The sequence below is a fragment of the Oncorhynchus clarkii genome, chromosome 12 (genome assembly GCF_045791955.1).
Source record: "Oncorhynchus clarkii lewisi isolate Uvic-CL-2024 chromosome 12, UVic_Ocla_1.0, whole genome shotgun sequence".
Classification (NCBI taxonomy): Eukaryota; Metazoa; Chordata; class Actinopteri; order Salmoniformes; family Salmonidae; genus Oncorhynchus; species Oncorhynchus clarkii.
This window is the reverse complement of record NC_092158.1, coordinates 29,056,503-29,084,291: the sequence shown is the minus strand read 5'-3', so window position 1 is coordinate 29,084,291 and position 27,789 is coordinate 29,056,503. Positions and strand designations below refer to the sequence as shown.

Here is a 27,789-nt window from a genome sequence, read left to right as displayed (position 1 = left end):
ATAACCAGACAGACAACTCCCTCTTTCCAGATTGCCTTGTCTAGCATTTATCAATTTATTATTCAACCATCAAAAACAACATTTCAGTTACTAAATGCAGACCTTTCTTAGGGATGTTGATAAGACACTGATGAATTCTAGCAGTGCAAATTATGCGCTTCATTGCACAGAGACGTGGCGGCGCAAAGCAGTTACAGTTTACCTCTAACATCCAGTTAAAACCGTTTCAAAGAAAAAAGGTTACGAACTAAGACTACCAGAAAAAGTGGACTTTCCTCCAAAAACATACAAACATTGCACTGTTTTTTCTTCAGTTAAATTTGCATTTTGGGGTGGAGTAGAGGGGTAGTGATGTCACCAGAAGAGCTGGGAGACATGTTTGAAAATCAGGTGGTTGACAAAATACTCTTATTAGCCGTTTAGGGATCATCCCAACAATAATAGTATTAACAATAATACAAATGAAGAAACATGATCTATTAGAAATAAATATTACAAGTCATTATTAAATGAACATGTAAAATAATTAAAAGATCAAAACAAAAACAAGCAAAGAAAATAAATGACTCTAAAGTGTCAATATTATAACAAACCTAACAAAGCTAGGAAAACCCTAAACCATGGAAGCCCTCTACAATTAACACTTTTAAAAGGCATGTCTGCATATATTATGAAGTTGGGTTTGTGTTGAATTTGATACTTGTTTCAATATACAAAAATCTTTTCGTAAACACTACTGTTCTCCAAAGCAATATATTTTCATCTATGATAATAATTGTACTCTTTAGAAAAAAGTAAAGACCTAACCAAGAGATAATAGAAAAATGGCAGCCAAGGTGAAGATAGCCTTCATTCATTTGTGAGGAAAAGTAAGGGACAAATTAAGGACGGTCGTGTAGTGGTAGTGAGACTGCCCTTGTGTTGTATAATGTCACGTCATTGTGGTGGGACTGTGTGTTTGTGAGTTCTTGTGGTTTCCCTATAGTGTTGTCATGCCATGTTTCTGTGAAGTGACACTGTATGGCTGCTCTGTGGTGGGACTGGCATTAGAAAGGGAGGTTGTTATGCTCAACTTTCACCCAGTGAGTGATATTGATTGGGGGCTGCTAAACTGTAATAATCCGTTCAGGACCCACTTATGGCAGAAACATTCCACTCAGTATCTATGGGTCTAGGTCCCTCACAGGCTGCCATCATTTGACAACTGTGCAACCAAACATTTCGGTACTACAGAAAAATAGGATACAGTGCTTGATTTTTGGGGGGATTTTGCCAAAGTAGAGTGAAAGATCAACTGAAATAAAATAGCCTTCACATCCATACTGTGCTTGTTAAGCTTAAGGTCATCTCAGTGAGAGAGCGGGTTACCACGACGACAAGAATGATGGACAGGTAGTGTTCTTCTCTTTCAGGCTGGGGAGAAGGAGTCAGGATTCAAGGGGTTCAGACAGAGGGAGAGCAGTCAAGCAGAAAGAAAAGGTACAGTATAGAGAGACATAGGGGGAATGAATAAACCAGGGTGAGAAGGATCAAGAACAAAGCACAGGAGAGAGAGCGAATGAGTGATAAAGAGTTGAGTTAGCAGGAGCAGCCTCCTTCGCTGATGGGCTGTTCTGGGGGCTTCTCCAGCTTTATGTCAATCACTGGGGGAGGAGGGGTTAAGGACCAAGTCAAAGAGCTCAGACAGGAACACATGAAGTCTTTTCAAACACTTCCCATCTTCTCAATATGTTTTAATAGGTTTACAAGCTACCCAATAGGTGGCTGTAAATGTTTGTGTACAACCGGTTTCTACTATTGCCACTGAAAAACATGCATAGTCAGTCACACACACACACACGTTTCTGTGTAGAGTAAGGATACTGTCTTCTCTGCTCTTGTCCTGTGTGCTCTCCATGCCAGGGAGGGCAGCGGCCACGCGTCGGAACAGCTGCAGGGGAGAGAACAGACCTCGTTTGTCAGAGTCAGAACACTCCAACCTTCCTGCCTTGACACCAGGCCTGCAGCGCTGTGTGCTCTCGTTCTTCTTAGTACGTCGTCATTGGTAGGGCTGACAATTACCATATAACCATGGAACCGGCGGTCATGAATGAAGACTGTCATGAAAATACATTAACTGTAAAAAATGTACTTATTATTTGTGGAATGAACAGCTGACTGAAAACGGGGTGCATGGTTGAGTCCGTTTCTGCTGTAACATGGACTCTACAACGTGGCTCCTTGCTGAAACAAACAAGATGTTGTAAAGTCTGAGGTTGCCTAAGCAACACCCCCCTCCCTGCAGCCTAGGTTGAAGATGAAAAGACAAGAGGATTCTAATACCCCACAATAGGACCAGCTATGCTAGTTGATTTTCTAAAAAGCTTCCACATGGAATGACAACAAAGGTTAGGACAAGTTATCTTCAACCTAGCTTGCTGCAGCAGCACATGCAGTCAGGAGTGGAGGAGGAGAAAATGTTTCGTTTTTTTGCTATTCAAGCAGTTATTACAATGACCGCTGTCATTTGTCTGAACAATTAGTCATCCAAAATACCATGACCATCACAACTAGAGGCATTGAATTAAATAAATGTAAATTGGTTTAAGTTGGACAGCAGTAATCATATACATTTCCTCCTCAGAGGTAAATACCATCCCATACCTGCTGGAAAGAGAGTTTAAGATCATGCAGATCTGATGTATTAAATAGAATCCTTTGATACTAGTCGGAGAAAATCACTTAAAATCAAACCTGGAGTGAGAATTATAAGTTTTAAAAAGATGTACAGTACTGTGCAAAGGTTTTACGCAGGTGTGAAATAAATGCTGTAAAGTAAGAATGCTTTCAAAAATAGACATGTTAATAGATTATATTTATCAATTAACAAAATGCAGTGAGTGAACAGAAGAAAAATCTACATCAAATCAATATTTGGTGTGACCACTCTTTGCCTTAAACAGCATCAACTCTAAATACATTTGCACAGTCTTTGAAGGAACTCAGCAGGTAGGTTGGCCCAAACATCTTGGGAGAACTAACCACAGTTCTTCTGTGGATTTAGGCAGCCTCAGGTGCTTCTCTCTCGTCATGTAATCCCCAGGGATGAAAACTGCCGAGGGCCCAAAAAGGTGACACTTTTTTTTGTTGCACTGAAAGATGCAAAAATCCCTGCCCGGGGGAAATGCAGGTTAACTAATTAAACAAAGAATATGATCTATATGATCAGTCTCTGTGTGTAAAATAAAAAGTGGTTAATGTGAACCTAATTCACAGCAAAAAAATGTAAAGAAAGCAATCCAATGTAATTTGTTGCTTAGACTTGACACTCAAGTCTTGAGAAAAAAAAACACACTAATATTGCAGTTAGCCATGACAGCCTTTATAATAGAACGCTCGTGACCACACACAAATATTGCACTTGGGAAAAAAACATCTTAAAAGTAGAAATAGAATGCAACAAACAGGCATTCTATTTATGCTCTATTATAGTAGCCACTATAGGCATCGATTAAGTGCACAAGGCTACGTGTGCAAAAGTAACTTTCACAGAGTTAAGTATAGTCACCCCCCACACACACACACACGTTACTTTCAAGTTCAACACAACAAAGCCAATATCTTTGGGCTACACTGCACACTATAACATGTGTCCACAGGCAGAAAGTGTACACTGTTCTACCATGTGCCAACTAAAGTGAGAAAGAGGGAAAGTGTGTGGTGTCCTTTCGCCTCTAGTGGCATCCAGCTTAAGCCAGGCCCAGCTCCAGCTACACTTGATCCCTGAATCCACTTGTTTAACTTTTTATGGCTGGGGGGCAGTATTGAGTAGCTTGGATGAACAAGGTGCCTAAAGTAAACGGCCTGCTCCTCATTCTCAGTTTCTAATATATGCATTTTATTATTAGCATTGGATAGACAACACTAAAGTTTTTAAAACTGTTTGAATGATGTCTGTGAGTATAACAGAACTCATATTGGCAGGCAAAACCCTGAGTTGAAATCAAAACAGGAAGTCAGAAATCTGAGCTTGTATCACCAGAGTCCCCAATGAAATCCCATTGAGATATGACTGATGTTACACTGCCTAGGGGTTCCACAATATGTCAACCATCAATAGAAATCATAATGAGGCTTCTATGTTGTTGTGGGAGTGAATGAGAGCAGAATATATCAGATGTCCATCAAGCAGCCATTTTGTGATAGTGCTTTTTCCTCATGGTAGTCACTTGCGTTCCATTGCTCACGAAGACAAGAAGGAATACTCCGGTTGGAACTTTATTGAAGCTATTTGTTAAAAACATCCTAATGATTGATTCTGTACATAGTTTGAAATGTTTCTTCGACCGGTAATATCACCTTTTGAAGTTTTTGTCCGATATAACACTGACCAGAATTAGCGTTTGGATATGTATACCAAACGCGCTAACAAAAGAAGGTATTTGCACATAAATAACGGACATTTTCGAACAAAACAAACATTTGTGGACCTGTGATTCCTGGAGTGCTTTCTGATGTAGATCATCAAAGGGAATATTTATCATGTAATTTCGTGTTTATGTTGACGCCATCTTTGCGGCTGTGGTGTTTTTACTTTTGTTTTTGGAACTAGTGAATCTAACGCGCCAATGTAAACTCAGATTTTTTTATATAAATATGAACTTTATCAAACAAAACATGCATGTATTGTGTAACATGAAGTCCTATGAGTGTCATCTGATTAAGATAATTCAAGGTTAGCGATTAATTAGATCTTTATTGCTGGATTTTGTGAATGCTATATTTTACTGGAAAATGGCTGTGCTTATTGTGGTTTGGTGGAGACCTAACATAATCGTTTGTAGTATTTCGCTGAAAAGCCTATTTGAAATCGGATACTTGTGGGATTAACAACGAGAATAGCTTTAAAATTATATAAGACACACATATGTTTAAGGAATTGTAATTATGAGATTTCGGTGGTTTGAATTTGGCGCCCTCTATTTTCACTGGTAGTTGTCATATCGATCCCGGTATCGGGATTGCAGCCATAACAGGTTAACAAACAACGCCTCGTTTTCACCTAATTCTCTCATTCTGAAAATGACGCTGATGCTGTAACTGACATTCCAGAGGCGCACTGATACTGTAACTGACAAGCTGACATTCCAGAGCGCGCTGATGCTGTAACAGACATTCCAGTGGCGCTGATGCTGTAACTAGCACATTGTCTCTTCTTCCTTCAGTCACGTGCTGCGCTGCATTCTGTTATGTAAATGATCAGATGCCTCCCTGAGGGTATTGCATGATGGATAAGTATCTGCCTGTACTTCTCAGCATTGAGGAGACCATTAATTCTGACCAAATCCCCAACTTCATTTGCAGAAATGCAGCCCCAAACTTGCAAGGAACCGCCACCATGCTTCACTGTTGCCTGCAGACACTTATTCGTGTACCGCTCTCTAGCCCTTTCACGAACAAACTGCCTTCTGCTACACACCAAATATGAATTTGATTTACATTTATTTTGTTCCTTCATTTTGCATTTAGTTAACTATAATCTATTAACATGTCTATTTTTAAACATTCTTAACTTACAGCATTTTTTCACACCTGCCTAAAACTTTTGCACAGTACTGTATATCCCAGACCGGAGGCCAAAGTGGATGGTCTGTGCCCGGGGGAACATTCTGGTCTTTAGTTATTATGACCAACATGGGATGGATGGGCAAGAGTTCTGAAAATAATTCAAAGGACCCCATTTAGTGTAAAGCAAGCCAGATTTAAGAGAGTGTGAGCACTGCACACACGCATGCTGTGCTCTACCTGTTTGACATTGTAGCCCATCTTTGCACTTGTTTCAATAAACAGAACATTCAGCTCTTTGGCTCTCTGTTCCCCTTCCTCTGTGGTTATCTGTCTGAATATGTCCCACGACAACAGACACACACATGAACGAGAAAACAAAAGGAAAAGACAATGTGAAGATCGTGAAGGATGAACATGCCGTGTTTCCTCCCGCTACCGCTGCGGCAGCCTCTGCTCCATCTAAAAGTGCCCACACAGCCAGACTCTCTAAAACACCTCAGAGCACCAGCTTAGCTCCAGGTTCAATACACCACATATTATAATTAAAGGCTCTTCATTATTGTAGCAATTGACCCTAAACCTCTGACTGTGATGAGTGACCTTTTCAAGGGTGAGCCGAGGCAGCAGCAGTGGCAGCATGGACGGAGAGAACGACTCAGCCACACACATACACTCACCTGCTTGACGTTGTATCCTGCTTTAGCACTAGTCTCAATAAACATTACATTTAGCTCTTTGGCCTTCCTCTCACCCTCTTCAATAGCAACTTGCCTGTGGTAGATAAGAGGGTTAAACATGCAGAACAGCAGCTTACAGTCAGTTCAGAGAATCTAAAGCATGCCAATCATTCGAAAACACAGCCGGACAGCATCAATCACAAAAAAATGGGAATAGTACAAAGAAGTTGTTTAAAGGCATAAAAGCATTGAGGGTTATAGTGACAAACCATGTGTTAAAATAAAAAGGTCTGTTTCATTATCACAATTGTTTGAACACACAAATGGATAAAACTCAAGGGTGAATCTCAATCTGTTGAATCTCTGAATAATGAAACTAATTCTAGGCCATGCTGAGCTCCAAAGGCCGTCTCTGTGTGTGGACTGTTCAACCCCAGCCAGATCTGTCTCTAGAGAGCCTGTACCAAGTGACGAGGCTAATAAGTCCCTGCTTAGCTGTCTCTAGAGGGCAGTGTTTTTCTCGCTTAACACAGGAGGGCCCAAAGGTCTGTCAGGAACTCACTGTGGCGCCAGTCTTAATCATTCTACAGTAACAATCAGTCGATTCATTAGTATGCTCTAATGGAGAGCCCTCCAGGACCTTGTCTGATGAGAACTGAAGAACTCTACAGGCTTACTGACATCACCCTTTAGTTATCATGTCACACCTTTTGTCTGCAAGGTCAGTCTTGTTTCCCACCAACATGATGATGACATCACTTCCTCTCTCCGTTCTGACATCATCAATCCATTTTGTGGTTTGCTGGAAAGAGTTGACGTCTGATACAAGAGGGAGGGAGATCAATGTTAATCTCCAAGTTGTGACAAGTACTGAATTATGGCAAGGAGCAGAAGGACAGAAAGACAGTGTAAATATAGAGACAGTGACAACAAATAAGAACATATCATTAAACTACGTAAATCCATCTCCCATTTCCTATCCATCTAGGATTCTCTTATTATTTAGCCATATCCTTGTATTCTACCTTCCTGTCTGTCTATCTTCTCGTCTGTCCAGCTAGATGTGGTGTTTGTTTTTCTGAAGAGACAGACTTCCTCTTCCAGTTAAATAGCCCTGCTGCAGCGCCATGTCTCCTTATACAGTATCTGCCCCTAACGGTCCTCAAACACACATGGTAGGAGAGACGTGAAAAAGGAGACATCTCTGAACATTACATTGAAAGGCTGCAATATGTTAATTTCATAATGGGCAAAATAGGCCTCTGAAGCAACATCAAAGCTGCCAATACCAATTATTTGAATTAAACCAATAAGACACTTCATTCTTTTGTACGTGTGTGACAACAAAACTAGGAAGTAATTGGTGGCCATAATGGGGGAAAAAACAGACATTAAGAAAGATAGCATAGAGAAATCAAGATAAAAAGGATAGAAAAGAAGTGATAGGTTGCTCTGTTGGGGAAAACAAGATAAATCTGCCATCCATGTATTCCTGACCACAAATCTAAGAAACCACTAGACTATGGATTAAGTCAATGGTTCTTTAGTATTACAGATTTCACCAACTGATATTGTAGCCTAATTGGGTTTGCATGCAGTATGCTACCGAATGCTTTGCGCTCCTAGTATCAATAAACAGATTAGAATAATATTTTTATATTTATTACAGAAACTGAAGCTTTCAGACAACAAAAAATGCAAAAAGCTAACATAAAAAAATTACGGACTTGTCCAAGTGGACTCACATACAAAAAGAGTGGGAGGGAAAACATCTACAAACAAGAAAAGGGGACAAAAAGGAGGAAAGATATCTGGAAGGATAAAGAGGGTGGGAAAACAGAAAAAAAGAAGAGGGACTTGAGCCAGCGGTGAAAAATGAGGACATCTTTTGTTTTGGTCAGCATCGTTCCATCACTTTTCCATCAATAGGGGCCGCACTCACTTGTGATGTCATAGACTACCACAGCCACGGTGGAATCTCGTATGTAGCTAGGGATCAGACTCCGGAAGCGCTCCTGGCCGGCTGTGTCCCAAAGCTGCAGTCTCACCTGAGCAGCACGTTAGCACCAGCACACAGGGAGAGAAGGAGAAGGGGAGAGATGGCGGAGAGGAAGAGGTGGTGGTAAGAGAGGGGAGAACTGGACGAGGGTTGAGGAGGGGTGGGGAGGGGCACGCACGCACGTCGAGTGGGCGGGGCGCGGAGGCGAGTACCTACTTGTGATGTCGTATACTACGACAGCTGCGGCAGAGTCTCTGATGTAACTGGGGATGAGGCTACGGAAACGCTCCTGCCCAGCCGTATCCCACAACTGCAACCTGATCTGTTGCGGATGGGAGGGGAAATAAAAGAAAAGGAAAAGGAAAAAGAAAGGATGAAAAGAAAATGAGAGAAAACGAGTGCAGAAACAAAGGAAAACATGAGGTAAGAAACCATAAAGAGTAAGGAAATAAAGCAAAACCTAATCAACTCATGAGAGAAAAAAAGAGGGAGAGGGCTGCATGCAGGGAGTGTGTGACCATAGGAGGAGTGGTGAGGGCCAAGGGAATGATGGGTACTAGGCCTCATTTCTGAAATGTTCTTCCCTCGTTCAAACTTGATGTTTAATTTTAACATGAGAATGAAGAGAATATGAGCAGATGGGAAAAAGGGAAGAAAATAATGAGTGTCTGGAGAAGAAAGCTAGCAGGAAGGAAGATGCAATATAAGCGCCAATCCCAGGCCAGGCCGGCCCTCTGGCTTCTTTAAGGTGCTAGTGTGTGCACTGTCTGGTGTGTGTGTGTGTGTGTGTGCGCGCGCGTGAACCTGGGCCAGGATAAGACACTGTTAGAGCAGACAGAATCAGGTCACAGGATACCCAGTATCATCAAAGTCCCAGAAACCACCAGTGGCAAGGACTCAGGGACCTGTGTGATTGGGTGGGGGTGTGTGCGTGCGTGCCAGTTGAATGGGTACAATTTTTAATTTCAATGAAACTGGATTGAAGGGAGACATTTTTCAAAATCACCGTAATGAAATGTAACATTATTCAGTCAAATCACAATGCCACAGTCATGACTAACAGACTAATTCCTCTCATAATCAATATATTATGACAAAATCAGCATGCTACCACTCAATGGAATTTAAAAAGGAGAAAGTAAAACTTACTGTTCGGTCTTCGAGGTACATGGTTTTAGACAAAAAATCTATTCCTATTGTGGCCTGGAAATGTGAAAGAACAAAGAGAATGAGACAGAACATTCTAACAATTATGATGGTAGATTGATAAGGAAAGGCTTGAGTACTGTACTTAAACTAAACTGAAGGAACAAACCTATTGCCCATGCACCTAAAAAAAAGTTAAGTAACTGGTTCCACAGCTTTTTAAGTTTACTCAAATTTTCAATCAAAAGAAAAAAGTGTTAGCTGAATCGAACATATATAGTTAGTTTTTTTTTTAAGTATGCAAAAATGTAGTCTAATTTAAATTGTGGGTTTGCTCAACTTGTCTCATGTTCATTCAACTACAAATTATTATTATTATTTGGGCATCTCCACTAAACAAGGTTGCGGAACTAGTTACACAATGTGCTTTTGACATAGTAGAAAAAAATTGTAGCCTTACATTTGACAGACATGATTACATTGTGCATATTCAACTATACAGTAATTATTATTCAACATGTCCTGATTTGAACTCACAATCTCTTGTAGAGGTTGGCCGATTAATTAGGGCCGATTTCAAGTTCATAACAATCAGTAATCGGAATTTTTGGACACCGATTATGGCCGATTACATTGCACTCCACGGGGAGACCGCGGCAGGCTGATCACCTGTTACGTGAGTGCAGAAAGGAGCCAAGGTCAGTTGCTAGCTAGCCTTAAACTTATAAAAAACAATCAATCTTAACATAATTACTAGTTAACTACACATGGTTGATGATATTACTAGTTTATCTAGCTTGTCTTGCGTGGCATATAATCGATGCGGTGCCTGTTAATTTATCATCGAATCACAGCCTACTTCACCAAACGGGTGATGATTTAACAAGCTCATTCACAAAAAAAGCACTGTCGTTGCACCAATGTGTACCTAACCATAAACATCAACGCCTTTCTTAAAATCAATACTCAAGTATAGATTTTTAAACCTGCATATTTAGTTAATATTGCCTGCTAACATGAATTTCTTTTAACTAGGGAAATTGTGTCACTTCTCTTGCATTCTGTGAAAGCAGTGTCATGGGTATATGCAGCAGTTTGGGCTGCCTGGCTCGATGCGAACTGTGTGAAGACCATTTCATCCTAACAAAGACCGTGATTAATTTGCCAGAACTGTACATAATTATGACATAACATTGAAGGCTGTGCAACGTAACAGCAATATTTAGACTTAGGGATGCCACCTATTAGATAAAATACAGAATGGTTTCATATTTCACTGAAAGAATAAACGTTTTGTTTTCTAAATGATAGGTTAATAATATGGTCGTATTTCTGTGCATTTCTGTGTGTTTATTATATTCGAATTAAGTCTGATTTGATAGAGCAGTCTGACTGAGCGGTGGTAGGCAGCAGCAGGCTCGTAAGCATTCATTCAAACAGCACTTTCTTGCATTTGCCAGCAGCTCTTCGCTGTGCTTCAAGAATTGCGCTGTTTATGACTTCAAGCCTATCAACTCCAGAGATTAGGCTGGCAATACTAAAGTACCTATACGAACATCCAATAGTCAAAGGAGTATGAAATACAAATGGTAGAGAGAAATAGTCCAATAAATTCCTATAATAACTACAACCTAGTACCTGGGAATATGGAAGACTCATGTTAAAAACAAAACAGCAGCTTTTATATGTTCTGAGCAAGGAACTTAAAATGTTAGCTTTTTTTACATGGAGAAGAAAGTAAAAGTGCAATATTTGCCAACACTTTGTTTTTGCATCATTTAAACCAAATTGAACAGGTTTCATTATTTGAGGCTAAATTGCTTTTGATGTATTATATTAAGTTAAATAAAAAAGTGTTAATTCAGTATTGTTGTAATTGTCATTATTACAAATGTATATATTAAAAAATCTGCCGATTAAAATCGGTATCGGCGTTGAAAAATCATAAAATCGGTCGACCTCTAATCTCTGGCTCACGGCGTACCAATCTTCCTGTTACGCCAGCATGTATGTGTCAATGACTGATTTCACCTGTATTGCTACACTTTGCAATTCAAAGTAAATCTCGGCTCTGTTAAAAGTACACTCAAGTAAAACCATTTTATTTATTAGCCGGCTACCACCCGGTTACTCAACCCTGCACCTTAGAGGCTGCTGCCCGATGTACATAGACATGGAATTACTGGTCACTAATAAATGTTTATATACTGTTTTACTCATTTCACATGTACAGTGGCAAGAAAAAGTATGTGAACCCTTAGGAATTAACTGGATTTCTGCATAAATTGGTCATCAAATTTGATCTGATCTTCATCTAAGTCACAACAATAGACAAACCGTGTGCTTAAACTAATAACAAATTGTATTTTTCTTTTCTATATTGAATATTTATTTTATTTAACCAGGTGGGCCAGTTGAAAACAAGTTCTCATTTACAACTGACCTGGCCAAGATGAAGCAAAGCAGTGCGACACAGAGTTACACATGGGATAAACAAACGTACAGTCAATAACACAATAGAAAAATCTATATACAGTGTGTGCAAATGTAGTAAGATTAGGGAGGTAAGGCAATAAATAGGCCAGTGGCAAAATAATTACAATTTAGAATATCATTTAAAACATTCACAGTGTAAGTTGGAAAAAAGTATGTGAAACCCCTAGGCTAATGACTTCTCCAAAAGGTAATTGGAGTCAGCTAACCTGGAGTACAATCCATGAGACGAGATTAGAGATGTTGGTTAGAGCTGCCTTACCCCATAAAATAACTCACAAAATTTGAGTTTACTATTCACAAGGAGCATTGCCTGATGTGAACCATGCCTCAAACAAAAGAGATCTCAGAAGAACCAAGATTGAGAATTGTTGACTTGCATAAAGCTGGAAAGGGCTACAAAAGTATCTAAAAGACTTTATGTTCATCAGTCCATAGTAAGAGAAATTGTCTATAAATGGAGAAAGTTCAGCACTGTTGCTACTCTCCCTAGGAGTGGCCGTAAGGGAAAGATGACTGCAAAATCACAGCGCAGAATACTCAATAAGGTTAAGAAGAATCCTAGAGTATCAGCTAAAGACTTACAGAAATCTCTGGAACATGCTAACATGTGAGGGCCCTCGGAGTGTGGTGTCAGGAAAATAACCTCACACTCAACGTCAACAAAACTAAGGAGATGATTGTGGACTTCAGGAAACAGCAGAGGGAACACCCCCCTATCCACATCGATGGAACAGTAGTGGAGAGGGTAGCAAGTTTTAAGTTCCTCGGCATACACATCACAGACAAACTGAATTGGTCCACTCACACAGACAGCATCGTGAAGAAGGCGCAGCAGCGCCTCTTCAACCTCAGGAGGCTGAAGAAATTCGGCTTGTCACCAAAAGCACTCACAAACTTCTACAGATGCACAATCGAGAGCATCCTGGCGGGCTGTATCACCGCCTGGTATGGCAACTGCACCGCCCTCAACCGTAAGGCTCTCCAGAGGGTAGTGAGGTCTGCACAACGCATCACCGGGGGCAAACTACCTGCCCTCCAGGACACCTACACCACCCGATGTCACAGGAAGGCCATAAAGATCATCAAGGACATCAACCACCCGAGCCACTGCCTGTTCACCCCGCTATCATCCAGAAGGCGAGGTCAGTACAGGTGCATCAAAGCTGGGACCGAGAGACTGAAAAACAGCTTCTATCTCAAGGCCATCAGACTGTTAAACAGCCACCACTAACACTGAGTGGCTGCTGCCAACACACTGACACTGACTCAACTCCAGCCACTTTAATAATGGGAATTGATGGGAAATGATGTAAATATATCACTAGCCACTTTAAACAATGCTACCTTATATAATGTTACTTACCCTACATTATTCATCTCATATGCATACGTATATACTGTACTCGATACCATCTACTGTATCTTGCCTATGCTGCTCTGTACCATCACTCATTCATATATCCTTATGTACATATTCTTTATCCCCTTACACTGTGTACAAGACAGTAGTTTTGGAATTGTTAGTTAGATTACTTGTTATTACTGCATTGTCGGAACTAGAAGCACAAGCATTTCGCTACACTCGCATTAACATCTGCTAACCATGTGTATGTGACAAATAAAATTTGATTTGATTTGGAACATGCTAACATCTCTGTTGATGAGTCTACAATACGTAAAACACTAAACAAGAATGGTGTTCATGGGATGACACTACGGAAGAAGCCACTGCTGTTCAAAAAAAAACATCTGAAGTTTGCAAAAGTGCACCTGGATGTTCCACAGCACTACTGACAAAATATTCTGTGGACAGATGAAATGACAGTTGAGTTGTTTGGAGGAACACACAACACCATGTGTGGGAAAAAAAAGAAAAAAAAAGGCACAGCACAACATCAAAACCTCATCCCAACTGTAAAGTATGCTGGAGGGAGCATCATGGTTTGGGGCTGCTTTGCTGCCTCAGGGCCTGGACAGCTTGCCATCACTGATGGAAAAATGAATTCAAGCTTATCAAGACATTTTGCAGGAGAATGTAAGGCTGTCTGCCTGCCAATTGAAGCTCAACAGAAGTTGGGTGATGCAACAGGACAATGACCCAAAACACAGAAGTAAATCAACAGAATGGCTTCAACAGAAGAAAATACACCTTCTGGAGTGGCTCAGACAGAGTCCTGACCTCAACCCGATTTTAAAATGCTGTGGCATGACCTCAACAGAGCAGTTCACACCAGATATCCCAAGAATATTGCTGAACTGAAACAGTTCTGTAAAGAGGAATGGTCTAAAATTCCTCCTGACCGTGGTACAGGTCTGATCCGCAACTACAGAAAACATTTGGTTGAGTTTATTGCTGCCAAAGGAGGGTCAGCTAGTTATTAAATCCAAGGGTTCACATACTTTCTCCACCCTACACTGTGAATGTTTACACGGTGTGTTCAATAAAGACATGAAATGTATAATTGTTTTTGTGTTATTAGTTTAAGCAGACCGTCTATTGTTGTGACCTAGATGAAGATCAGATCAAATTTTATGACCAATATATGCAGAAATCCAGGTATTTCTTGCCACTGCATTCTAGTCAATACCACTGACATTGCTCGTCTTTAATATGCATATATTTCTTAATTCCATTCTTTTACTTTTAAATTTGTGTGTATTGTTGTGAATTGTTAGACACTACTGCACTTTTGGAGCTAGGAACACAAGCATTTCGATTCACCCGCAATATCATCAGCTAAATATGTGTATGCGACCAATAAAATTGGATAATTTCTAGTAGAATTAAGATATGAGACAAGTTGAGCAAACACATTAAGGACTTTTGCCTGTTTTCTTAAGTTGGAGCCAAGTTTGGGTCAACTAAACATGTTAAATTCATGTAACACTAGCCGAAATGTTACTTATTTTTAAAGGCTGTGGAACCAGTTAGTTAATATATTAGTTTAAATTGTATTTATTTTTTTACAGCGTAGTCAAGCGCAGCACTACCACACCGGATTCAAATGGCTAATCATAAAGACTGACTAGCTGAATCAATTGTGTTTGTCTGGAGCAAAAGCCTGCACACTCTGTAGTAGGACCAGGACTAGGGTTAGGCATTGAGACCAATGATGTAATAAACCTAGCCCTAACTATCATTTCCAGATTCAACTCTGTATGTGTGGTCTAGCCTCACCTGGTAGGTGTTGTCGAAGCTGTCGTACATGAACCTGGTAATCAATGATGTCTTCCCCACTGAAAAACAAGACAGGCTCATGTTATGACCAACATATTTATAACCCCATTAATCTGTTTAATAAAACATGTACTATAGTCTTGAAGGGCAAGTAACACACCAGTAAGGCTGGCAGATAGTACTGACAAAACAGACACTGACAAGTCTCATTTCACATAGCCAACACAGAAATAGAATGAATCATTCCATTTCTATGAACTAACATGTTCCAGCCTGATTTGATGCATCAAATCTCCAGCAACTCCTCAGTCAATTTGCAGGCCACAGCTCAGCACAACTGTATGACTTGATTCCACCAATCAACCATCAAGAGGCCTGGAGTAAGAGTCCAGGAGGAGCTGTCAGTCTGTATGCTCACCATAAGAAACCCAACACCACAATATAGACTGCAAATCAACAAGGGATTTCTGAGTGAAAAAACAGCAAAAATGACATAAGAAAATCATAAAACATTTTTGTATAGACTTGGAAAAAACCCTCTAAGGAATGCTGGGAGAATGCTGGGCTGGCGGTGCCGGCCCAGACCTGGCCCTCTGACACCAACACTCCCTCGCCCTGCACTGGCATGTGACAACACTAAGGGAAATTAAAGGGGGATTACAAAACAGGGAAGAGGCAGAGGAAAAGCAAGAAGAATGGACAGCATTTTGTTTCATTGCTCCAGTCTACCACATTGTGGAATGCACAAGTATTCATTTCCAGTACAACCTCCCTCTCCCTACTCCTTTCTACCGCTTCCATGTATGTCTCACCCGGCCACTCTATCATATTACTGCTGTGTCACTGTTGAACCTGGCTGGGTAGCCTCAAGTCATGTATCCTGAGCAGAGCTCTCAAAAACACAGCCTCGGGAGCAGTGTCCAGAATCACAGTGCACACAGCAATCTGTACCATCAATATACCACTACACTAAACTAGAGGTCGACCGATTAATCCAATTTTTTTTTATTTTTAATACCTTTAACTAGGCAAGTCAGTTAAGAACACATTCTTATTTTCAATGACGGTCTAGGAACGGTGGGTTAACTGCCTCGTTCAGGGGCAGAACGACAGATTTTCACCTTGTCAGCTCGGGGGATCCAATCTTGCAACCTTACAGTTAACTAGTCCAACGCAATAACAACCTCCTCTCTCGTTGCACTCCACAAGGAGACTGCCGGTTAGCGCGAGAGCAGTAAGCCAAGGGTAAGGTGCTAGCTAGCATTAAACTTATCTTATAAAAAACAATCATAATCACTTGTTATCATCAACCATGTGTAGTTATTACAAGATATTATCTAGCGTGTCCTATAATCTAACTGAGCATACAAGCATCTAAGTATCTGACTGAGCGGTGGTAGGCAGAAGCAGGCGCATAAACATTCATTCAAACAGCACTTTCGTGTGTTTTGCTAGCAGCTCTTCGTTGTGTGTCAAGCATTGCGCTGTTTATGACTTCAATCCTATCAACTCCCGAGATGAGGCTGGTGTAACCGAAGTAAAATGGCTAGCTAGTTAGCATGCGCTAATAGCGTTTCAAACATCACTCGCTCAGCCTTGGGGTGGTTGTTTCCCCTTGCTCTGCATGGGTAACGCTGCTTCGATGGTGGCTGTTGTCGTTGTGTTGCTGGTTCGAGCCCAGGGAGGAGCGAGGAGAGGGACGGAAGCTATACTGTTACACTGGCAATACTAAAGTGCCTATCAATAGTCAAAGGTTAATGAAATACAAATGGTATAGAAGGAAATAGTCCTATAATTCCTATAATAACTACAACCTAAAACTTCATACCTGGGAATATTGAAGACTCATGTTAAAAGGAACCACCAGCTTTCATATGTTCTCATGTTCTGAGCAAGGAACTGAAACGTTAGCTTTCTTACATAGCACATATTGCACTTTTACTTTCTTCTCCAACACTTTGTTTTTGCATTATTTAAACCAAATTGAACACGTTTCATTATTTACTTGAGGTTAAATTTATTTTATTTATGTATTACATTAAGTTAAAATAAGTGTTCATTCAGTATTGTTGTAATTGTCATTATTACAAATAAATAAAATAAATAGGCATCGGCTTTATTGGCCCCCCAATAAATCGGTATTGGCGTTGAAAAAACATAATCGGTCGACCTCTACACTAAACAATATTGGAACGAATGTGTGCAGGATTTGAGCACGAGGGACAGGCAGTAGTCTATATTTTGCTACATTTAATAGGCCTACTAGCTAGGGGAGGTTGGGAAACAGTGGCTCAGCCTGACCTTTTGGTCCTGTCATTCATTCAAATACAAAATTCTTCTCTGCAATGCATTCCTCAGTCAATTTAGAGTATGCCTAATCTCTATGTCTATTGGTTATCAGGAAGATAATCAGGCAATCAAATAACAAATACAGACAAAGCTGAAGAAGAGGTCAGCCTGCCCATTGTGTGACCTCTAAAATACACCTAGGTCAATATGTGTGGCCCTATGGCCAGGGTGGGAAATTAACGTTTTGGTCCACCAGCAACTGTGGCAGGTAGATAGATACATTTACACACACACAAAAAAAAAAAAACATCCTCCCACTGTCAACTGCGTTAATTTTCAGCAAACTTGTGTGTAAATATTTGTATGAACATAACAAGATTCAACAACAGACAAACTGAACAAGTCCCACAGACATGTGACTAACAAATGGAATAGTGTGTACCTAAACCAAGGGGGGGGTCAAAATCAAAAGTCAATATCTGGTGACCACCAGCTGCATTTAGTACTGCAGTGCATCTCCTCATGGACTGCATCAGATTAGCCAGTTCTTGCTGTGAGATGTTATCCCACTCTTCCACCAAGGCACCTGCAAGTTCCAGGACATTTCTAGGGGGGGCCCTAGCTCTAGATCAAACAGGTCCCAGACCTGGCCATGGCAGAACACAGACATTCCTGTCTTGCAGGAAATCACGCACAGAACGAGCAGTATGGATGGTGGCATTGTCATATGCTGGAGGGTCATGTCAGGATGAGCCTGCAGGAAGGGCACCACATGGAGGAGGATGTCTTCCCTGTAACGCACAGCGTTGAGATTGCCTGCAATAACAACAAGCTCAGTCGAATGATGCTGTGACACACCGCCCCAGACCATGACGGACCCTCCACCTCGATCCCACTCCAGAGTACAGGCCTCAGTGTAAAGCTCAATCCTTTGACGATAAACAAAGCCGACCATCACACCTAGTGAGACAAAAACCGCGACTCGTCAGTGAAGAGCACGTTTTGCCAGTCCTGTCTGGTCCAGCGACGATGGGTTTGTGCCCATAGGCGACATTGTTGCCGGTGATGTCTGGCGAGGACATGCCTTACAACAGGCCTACAAGCCCTCAGTCCAGCCTCTCTCAGCCAATTGCAGACAGTCTGAGCACTGATGGAGGGATTTGGTGTTCCAGGTGTAACTCGGGCAGTTGTTGCTGCAATCCTGTACCTGTCCTGCAGGTGTGATGTTCGGATATACCGATCCTGTGCAGGTGTTGTTACGCGGTCTGCCACTGCAAGGACGATCAGCTGTCTGTCCCGTCTCGCTGTAGCGCTGCCTTAGCATCTCACAGTATGGACATTGCAATTTATTGCCCTGGCCACATCTGCAGTCCTCATGCATCCTTGCAGCATGCCTAAGGCACATTCACGTAGATGAGCAGAGACATTGAGTATCTTTCTTTTGGTGTTTTTCAGAGTCAGTAGAAAGGCCTCTTTAGTGTTCTAATATTTCATAACTGTGACTTTAAATTGCCTACCGTCTGTAAGCGGTTAGTGTCTTAACGATCGTTCCACAGGTGCATGTTCATTAATTGTTTATGGTTCATTGAAAAAGCATGGGAAACAGTGTTTAAACCCTTTACAATGAAGATCTGTGAAGATATTTTGATTTTTACGATTTATCTTTGAAAGACAGGGTCCTGAAAAAGGGAAGTTTATTTTTTTGCTGAGTTTACATATAGTTGAAGTTGGAAGTTTACATACACTTTAGCCTAATACATTTAAACTCTGTTTCACAATTCATGACATTTAATCCTAGTAAAATGCCCTGTTGTAGGTCAGTTAGGATCACCACTTTCTTTTAAGAATGTGAAATGTCAGAATAATAGTAGAGATTTATTTCAGCTTTTATTTCTTTCATCACATTCCCAGTGGGTCAAAAGTTTACATGCACTCAATTAGTATTTGGTAGCATTGCCTTTAAATTGTTTAACTTGGGTCAAATGTGTTGGGTAGCCTTCCACAAGCTTCCCACAATATGTTGGGTGAATTTTGGCCCATTCCTCCTGACAGAGCTGGTGTAAATGAGTCAGGTCTGTAGGCCTCCTTGCTCGCACACACTTTTTCAGATCTGCCCACAAATGTTCTATATGAGGTCAGGGCTTTGTGATGGCCACTCCAATACCTTGACTGTTGTCCTTAAGCCATTTTGCCACAACTTTGGAAGTATGCTTGGGGTCATTGTCCATTTGGAAGACCCATTTGTGACCAAGATTTAACTTCCTGACTGATGTCTTGAGATGTTGCTTCAATATATCCACATAATGTTCCTTCCTCATGAAGCCATCTATTTTGTGAAGTGCACCAGTGCCTCCTGCAGCAAAGTACCGCCACAACATGACACTGCCACCCCCGTGCTTCACAGTTGGGATGGTGTTCTTCGGCTTGCAAGCCTCCCCCTTTTTCCCCCAAACGTAACGATGGTCATTATGGCCAAACAGTTATATTTTTGTTTCATCCGACCAGAGGACTTTTCTTCAAAAAGTTTCTGCAAACCGTAGCCTGTCTTTTTTAATGGAGCTTTTTGAGCAGTGTTTTTTTCCTCATCAAATCTACACACAATAACAAAAGCAAAGGTTTTGAAATTCTTGCAAATGTATTAAAAATAAGAAACAAAATTACCTTATTTACATCATTATTCAGACCTTTTGCTATGAGCCTCGAAATTGAGTTCAGGGTCTTCCGGTTTCCATCCTTGAGATGTTCCTGCAACTTGGAGTCTGTGGTAAAATTCTATTGATTGGACATGATTTGGAAAGGCACACACACACACTTATATAAAAAGGTCCCACAGTTGACAGTGTATGTCAGAGCAAAAGCCATGAGGTCGAAGGAATTCTCCGTAGAGCTCAGAGATAGGCTTGTGTCGAGGCACAGATCTGCAGCATTGAAGGTCCAAGAACAGTGGCCTCCATCATTCTTAAATTGAAAAAGTTTGGTCCCACCAAGATTTCCTAGAGCTAGCAACCTGGCCAAACTTCGCAATCGGAGAAGGGCCTTGGTCAGGGAGGTGATCAAGAACCCAAAGTGGTCACTCTGGAGGTCTGTCAGAGTTCCTATGTGAAGATCGGACAAACTTCCAGAAAGACAACCATCTCTGAAACAAGATTCTCTGGTCTAATGAAACCAAGATTGAACTCATTGGCCTGAATGCCAAGCGTCACACCTGGAGGAAACCTGGCACCATCCCTACAGTGAGGCATGGTGGTGGCAGAATCATGCTGTGGGGATGTTTTTCAGCAGCAGGGACACTAGTCAGGATCAAGGGAAAGATGAAAAGAGCGAAGTAGAGAGAGATCCTTGATGAAAATCTGCTCCAGAGCGCTCAGGACCTGACTGGGGCAATGGTTCACCTTCCAACAGGATAACAACGCTAAGCACACAGCCAAAACGACGCAGGGGTGGCTTTGGAACAAGCCTCTGAATGACCTTGAGTGGCCCAGCCAGAGCCTGGACTTGAACCGATTTAACATCTCTGGAGACACCTGAAAATAGCTTTGCAGCGACGCTTCCCCATCCAACCTGACAGAGATTGAGAGGATGTGCAGAGAAGACTGGGAGAAACTTCCCAAATACAGATGTGCCAAGCTTGTAGCGTCATACCCAAGACTCAACGCTGTAGTCGCTGCTAATAGTGCTTCAACAAAGTACTGAGTAAAGGGTCTGAATACTTATGTAAATGTGACATTTCCTTCTTTCCTCTTCACCACCCCCCCAAAAAGTGTTTGCTTTGTCATTATGGGGTAGTGTGTGTAGATTGAGGGGCAAAAAAAAAGATTTTATACATTTTAGAATAAGGCTGTAACGTAACAAAATGTGGAAAATGACAAGGGGTCTGAATACTTTGAATGCAGTGTATAGTGTAGCAAATGGTCATCTAAACTGCTGTGAAATATATTTTCCATAACCAAAAATATTTACATTTCAGCTGGTGTACAAAATCAAAAGTAAGAGGCAAAAACAAAAACGGGAAGCATAGAAATAAAACAGATCTACCGCTTCTTACTTGCTTTCAAATGAGAATGATAGATCTAGAACTCACATTGCTATGTGAATTTGGTCAAGTCTCCCAAAAAGATAGATATCTATGTATAGCAACTTCAACAATGATAGCCCCTTGAATCATTCAGAGAAGATGACGGTTTTGGCTGGGAAGAATGTGGACGTCTTTACTGTCGTGTAAAAATGGGTACAGAAAAAAAGCTGACCCACTAGGAAGGTGCAACTGACACTTCAGCGTGAGAACGACACTTATCAAGAGAGCTAGTTCCACCCATTCCCCATCTCTATAGCGAGCCCTTAATCTGGCCCACTGAATGTTGTTAACCTCAGCCCAAAGAGAGGATACGAGAGCAAAGGGAGGGTGGAAGACAAATGACACAGAAAGGAATGTGTAAAGAAAAAAAAAAGTGTGAGTTGGCCTCAATTCTCAGCTTTAAAGCTCCCCTTTCTCTCACACCTGTTTTCATTATTAATATGCTCTGCTGGCAATCTATGTACCTCAGTGTGTGGGTGAGTGTCTGTGCCCTCCCTCTTTTTAAAACAGGTCAAATATCTTCCTTAGAAGACCGATCCTAAAACTCACATATCCTCTTCTCCCAAACCCCTCATCCTTCCCAGACCCCTCCCAAACCAGCAGGTTCAGTTCACCCCCCCCCCCCGGACACAAGTCTCCTGTCAGCTCTATTCCCCCTATTCCCGTTCCCACTCCTATTGTTCTGTAGTCAGTGCCAGGGGGCAGACAAAGGCGGTCTGCATTTGGGAAAGTTCAAAAGAATGTTTAATGAGCCAAAATGCAGAGGCCCACCACTTCCTAAATACAAAATTGTATTTGGTCTTTCATTGAATTAATAAACACAAGAGTTGTTTGTTAACACATTTTTACTTACCAGGTAAGTTGTCTAAAAAGTGGGAACACTTTACAGCAACAACCTGGGAAAGAGTTGCCGGGGCGATGATAGTTGAAGCTGGGGATGATTAGGTGGCCAGGGTAATATGATGGCCATCTTGGGAATCAGCCAAGACACCAGGGTAAATACTCCCTCCCTACTCTTATCAGGACCTCGATTTAACATCTCATAATTATTGGGAAGGGTAGGCCTAACTTGGTAGGGTCTGGGTTTAGGGTCAGGCCATCCTCTCAAACATGTCATTACATTAATAAGACTTAATTGTGAGAAAAAAAACTGGAAAGTAAAGCAGAGGAGGCTGGTGGGAGGAGCTATCGGAGGATGGGCTCACTGTAACGGCATAAATGGAATGGTACCAAACAAGAAATTGAAACAAAGTGCCTGACCCTGTTCCACTGAGTCTTCCCATCTGCCTCCTCCGATGCAAAGTCACTTCAAAATCTATACTCAGCTTAATGGGAGTCTGTGGACAATACATATCAAACAAAAATCTGGAGTGTGAAATGTATTGTGTGTGAGTTTCCCAGCGGTGAGGGATTTATACTGACCAGGCCTATGTGTGGACATGAAAAGGCAGTAGATAGTTTGTCACCCTGATCCAGTGTCAATCTCTCACGCCAGTGCGGAAATCCACATTTACATAAATGTCTGTGGGTGAGGTCAGTAGGGGCAGGACAATATCAGTATCTCCATACTCGTTAGTATCATCATTAACTTCTTTAGCACCGGTTCTAGTTGCATGCATTCAAAATGAGTAGCTTTTCTTTTGCAAAATAACTATGACTTATTTTGAAATAATTGTCAACATAAAACATCAAATTAAGGTGTGGGACATTCACTGTAATACAAGGAACAATAGCAGGTGTATTTCGCTCCAGTAGCTGGCATATTCTGTCCGTTCATAATTCACCTGGGGCGGCAGGGTAGCGGGTGGTTAGAGCGTTGGACTAGTAACTGGAAGGTTGCAAGTTCAAACCCCCGAGCTGACAAGGTACAAATCTGTCGTTCTGCCTCTGAACAGGCAGTTAACCCACTAGGCCGTCATTGAAAATAAGAATTTGTTCTTAACTGACTTGCCTAGTTAAAATACATGTGGGAACATACTGGCTCTCAGAACCCGACAACAGAAAGAGTTGGCCAATACTATCCGAGAGACTGTTTGGGAGGAAATTACCTCAGCCCTCAAATTGCAATTAAAAACTACCTAACCCCTTGCACTGCTCACTTCTAAAGTGGATACAGTGCATTCAGACCACTTGACTTTTCCCACATTGTTACATTACAGAATGATTCTAAAATTGGATTAAATCGTTTCCCCCTTCATCAATGAATCAAAAACAGTTGACATTTCTTGCAAAAATATTTTTATTTATTTAAAACACATTTACAGTTTTTACATCTGGTTTCCTCCAGATGTGATGCTTGGCATTCAGGTCAATGAGTTCAATCTTGGTTTCATCAGACCTCAGAATCTTGTTTCTCATGGTCTGAGAGTCTTTAGGTGGCTATTGGCAAACTAAGCGGGCTGTGATATTAATTTTAGTGAGGAGTGGCTTCCATCTGGCCACTACCATAAAGACCTGATTGATGGAGCGCTGCAGATATGGTTGTCCTTCCGGAAGGTTCCCCCATCTCTATAGAGGAACTCTGGAGCTCTGTCAGAGTGACCATCGGGTTCTTGGTCACCTTCCTGGCCTGGCGGACAACTCGAGGAAGTGTCTTGGTGGTTCCAAACGTCTTCCATTTAAGAATGATAGTGGCCTCTATGTTCTTGGGGACCTTCAATGGTGCAGATTTTATTTTAAAGAATAAATACAATTGATTCGATTTTTATTTGATTTGAAGGCTGATGCTCCCGCCTGAGAAACTCGCTCCACCCTCCAGTCAAACCAGCTCCACTCACATAATCTGATCCACGCACAATCTCGCAGCGTAGCCAATGGCTGTGATACTGCCCTCAGCACAAGACAATGATGAGAACACCCCCTCAATTGGGTAAAAGGAACACATTATTATTGCTGAGCATTGGATTTCATTATTATATTGCCTATGTTCAAAGACATTTAGACAATGACTCCACGCGAACTAAAGAGGTACGGACAAAATAAAGTGCATTAGGAAAATATTATAAAATGGATTAAATACATTTTTTTAAATTGCTCAATCTACACACAATAACCCATGATGACAAACCGAAATCAGGTTTAGAAATGTTTGCAAAAAAAACTGAAATATCTTATTTACATAAGTATTCAGACCCTTTGCTATGAGACTCAAAATTGAGCTCAGGTGCATTCTGTTTACATTGATCATCCTACAACTTGATTGGAGCCACATGTGGTAAACTCAATTCATTGGACATGATTTGGAAAGGCACACACACCTAATATATATATATAAATAATGTTCCACCGTTGACAGTGCATGTCAGAGCAAAAACCAAGCAATTGGGTCGAAGGAATTGTCCATAGAGCTCCGAGACAGGATTGTGTCAGAGGCACAGATCTGGGGAATTGTACCAACAATTTTTATTTTATTTTAAATTCAGCAGCATAGAAGGTCCCCAAGAACACAGTGGCCTCCATCATTCTTAAAAATGGAAGAAGTTGAAACCATCAAGACTCTTCCTAGAGCTGGTCGACGGGCAAACTGAGCAATTGGGGCCTTGGTCTGGGAGGTGACCTAGAACCCGATGGTCACTCACAGAGCTCCACAGTTCCTCTGCAGCACTCCACCAATCAGGCCTTTATGGTAGTGGCCAGACAGAAGCCACACCTCAGTAAAAGGCATGACAGCCCTCTTGGAGTTTGCCAAAAGTCACCTAAAGACTCTCAGACCATGAAAAACAAGATTCTCTGGTCTGATGAAACCAAAATTGAACTCTTTGGCCTGAATGCCAAGCGTCACGTCTGGAAGAAACCTGGCACCATTCCTACGGTGAAGCATGGTGGTAGCAGCATCAAGCTGTGGGGATGTTTTTCAGCGGCAGGGATCAGGATCGAGGGAAAGATGAACAGAGCAAAGTAGAGAGATCCTTGATGAAAACCTATTCCGTGGCACTCAGAACCTCAGACTGGGGGCAAAGGCTCACCTTCAAAACAGCTGTGCAGCAATGCTCCCCATCCAACCTGACAGAGCTTGAGAGGATCTGCAGAGAAGACTGGGAGAAACTCCCCAAAGACAGGTGTGCCAAGCTTGTAGTGTCATACCCAAAAGACTTGAGGCTGTAATCGCTGCCAAAGGTGCTTCAACAAAGTACTGAGTAAAGGGTCTGAATATTTATGTAAATGTGATATTTCAGTTTTTATATTGTAATACATTCGCAAAAATTGTCATTATGGGGTATTGTGTATAGATGAGGGGGGAAAACAATTGAATACATTTTATAATAGGACTGTAACATTACAAAATATGGAAAATATGGAACAAGTTAAGGGGTTTGAATACTTTCGGAATGCACTGTATTGAAGTGCCATACAGACTGAGGTTGCTTTCTTGTGCGGCTACAGCACATTTTATCCCTATGGGCTAAACTGTTGAGGATAGATGGCCAGTCCCATATGGGCTTCCACACAACACCCCCCCCCCCCCCCCCCCGTCCCCGTCCGTCTGTCCGTGTTACCCAGCAACAGCCCCAAAACATCACTGCTCTAGAGGAGATCTGCACGGAGGAATGGGCCAAAATACCAGCAACAGTGTGTGAAAACCTTGTGAAGACTTACAGAAAACATTTGACCTCTGTCATTGCCAACAAAGGGTATAAAACAAAGTATTGAGATAAACTTTTGTTATTGACCAAATACTTATTTTCCACCATAATTTGCAAATAAATTCATTAAAATTCCTACAATGTGATTTTCTGGATTTTTTTGAACTCATTTTGTCTGTCATAGTTGAAGTGTACCTATGATGGAAATTACAGGCCTCTCATATTTTTAAGTGGGAGAACTTGCACAATTGGAGGCTGACTAAATACTTTTTTGCCCCACTGTATATTTGAAGTGTAGCATGGTTAAAGGAGGGGGATGTTTGTTGCTGACAGTGGTATATAGGATAGCCTACGATGAGAGGAACAGATTGACGTACAGCCCACCTCCATACCAGCCCACCCCCTCAGCAGTGCTGTGATCAGGCTGGTCACCCAGGCTTCACAATGCATCATTCCAGTCCTTGGTTCTCCCTCAATGCACTTTCATACTGAAAACCACAGGCCTTAAATCAGGGTGGTTCTGTCTGCAATGTATGTTGTAGGAAAGTTGGGTTTCAGGTATACCGGATCCATCCAGCATATACAATAGCTCAAATTGTCAGAATCAGAGATAGGCAGATTGGTGATGCTTTTTAAAATCACAATTGCCACCACATCATGAGAATATAGAGCTGTTGAAATGTACAATATGAAGAACCCACATCAGAGAAAAAGACAGTGCTGGCTGGCTGGCAGGCAGGCAGGCGCCAATAAATCAACCATATAACGTTGATACTTGGTTTGACATGCAATGAGACGTCTTTCTTGGCACAGAGGCTGTCTTTAGCAAGAGTGACGACTGAGATGGTTAGCACCAGAAACTCTACAGCCGCTCTGAAAACCAAAGACAAATCTGACTGAATAAACACACCAGAGCAAACCCTAGCTATAGTTATACAATAGCGGCTAGTTATTGTAGTCGTAGTATGTAGCATCTAGCTAGGTTAGTGGTTCATGTATTGATTTATTTTAGCTAACGTTACAAACCGAATGACTGTAACTAGAAACAATTCGTCTCCCAACAACTTGTTAGTTTAGTTAACTTGCTAGCCTAAATAGCTAGCTTCCTGACCTGTGTCGAAAACATTAGTAAGAATAACTGGCTTACACTGCCAAATAGTTAGCCAACTAACCACAAATTAGTTAGCAATGTAAACATTTGATATCACCGAAAGGTTAAGTTAAATATCAATGATCGGTAATCGTAGCTAGCTATATAACTGAATCGCCATGGTCTCAGTTGTATGACAGTCGGTGGATATCGATTTAAAAAAAAAAAAAGAGACTCGCCCAAGATGAACAGGGCTGGCATTAGCTAGCTAGCCAGCCAGCTAAGTTAGCAAGCTTTTGATCACATAGCTAGCTACTTAGCGAACTCTGTGTTAAAAATATGTCTCATTTTCAACCTTGGCCGAACGTTACATCATATAGTTTTCAGTTGTACACTTACCGCTCTGCTCGCCAAGAAAGACTAATTTAAATTTCCTTAGAGGGTTTCCAAAATCTCCTGCCGCGGTCATGACTGCAGTATAGTTAGGCAGGCAAAGGCAAGTTGTAGACTGTGGGAGAAACACACTAGGGCCCTTCTTCAGTGAGCTAGCTAAATCGCTAGCTAGCCAGTTCGTTAGCTACCTAGCATTAAGCAATGCTCCTCTAGTGCAGTATATTGGCCAGACTGGCAGTCGGCGAGTTTAATAGGTAATTGGCTAGCTAAACCTCAGCACTCCCCCCAGTGTGTTGTGAGCAACATTAGCGTGAGC

At 41.5% G+C, this 27,789-nt stretch overlaps 1 protein-coding gene across 5 annotated transcripts; it reads right to left on the bottom strand.

Moving 5' to 3' along the window:
- Window positions 1-23: 23 nt before the first annotated feature.
- On the bottom strand, window positions 24-27,789 carry LOC139423005 (RAB6A, member RAS oncogene family). Of its 5 annotated transcripts, XR_011635787.1 has the most exons (9): window positions 27,480-27,730; window positions 15,044-15,102; window positions 9,373-9,426; window positions 8,440-8,545; window positions 6,932-7,043; window positions 6,225-6,318; window positions 5,785-5,878; window positions 1,864-1,930; window positions 24-1,643 (listed from the first exon to the last, which is right to left on the bottom strand). XR_011635787.1 is itself a non-coding variant. In XM_071174548.1 (8 exons), the coding sequence occupies exons 1-8, from the start codon at window positions 27,547-27,549 to the stop codon at window positions 1,579-1,581; spliced, it is 627 nt and encodes a 208-aa protein (XP_071030649.1). In that variant the 5' UTR covers window positions 27,550-27,789; the 3' UTR covers window positions 24-1,578. The 5 variants fall into 5 exon arrangements, 4 of the variants coding, with proteins under 4 accessions (XP_071030649.1, XP_071030650.1, XP_071030651.1 ...); XM_071174548.1 differs by lacking the exon at window positions 5,785-5,878 and having other exon boundaries at window positions 27,480-27,789; XM_071174549.1 differs by lacking the exon at window positions 6,225-6,318 and having other exon boundaries at window positions 27,480-27,785.

Bases quoted from the DNA above. Each gene is read 5' to 3' on its own strand.
- LOC139423005 (XM_071174548.1), bottom strand. From the start codon at position 27,549: ATGACCGCGGCAGGAGATTTTGGAAACCCTCTAAGGAAATTTAAATTA. The intron at 7,044-8,439 runs GTAGGTACTCGC...CTCTTGTATCAG, and splicing joins CGTAGTATACGACATCACAA to ACGTCAACTCTTTCCAGCAA. The intron at 1,644-1,863 runs GTATCCTTACTC...CTCCTCCCCCAG, and splicing joins GGACAAGAGCAGAGAAGACA to TGATTGACATAAAGCTGGAG.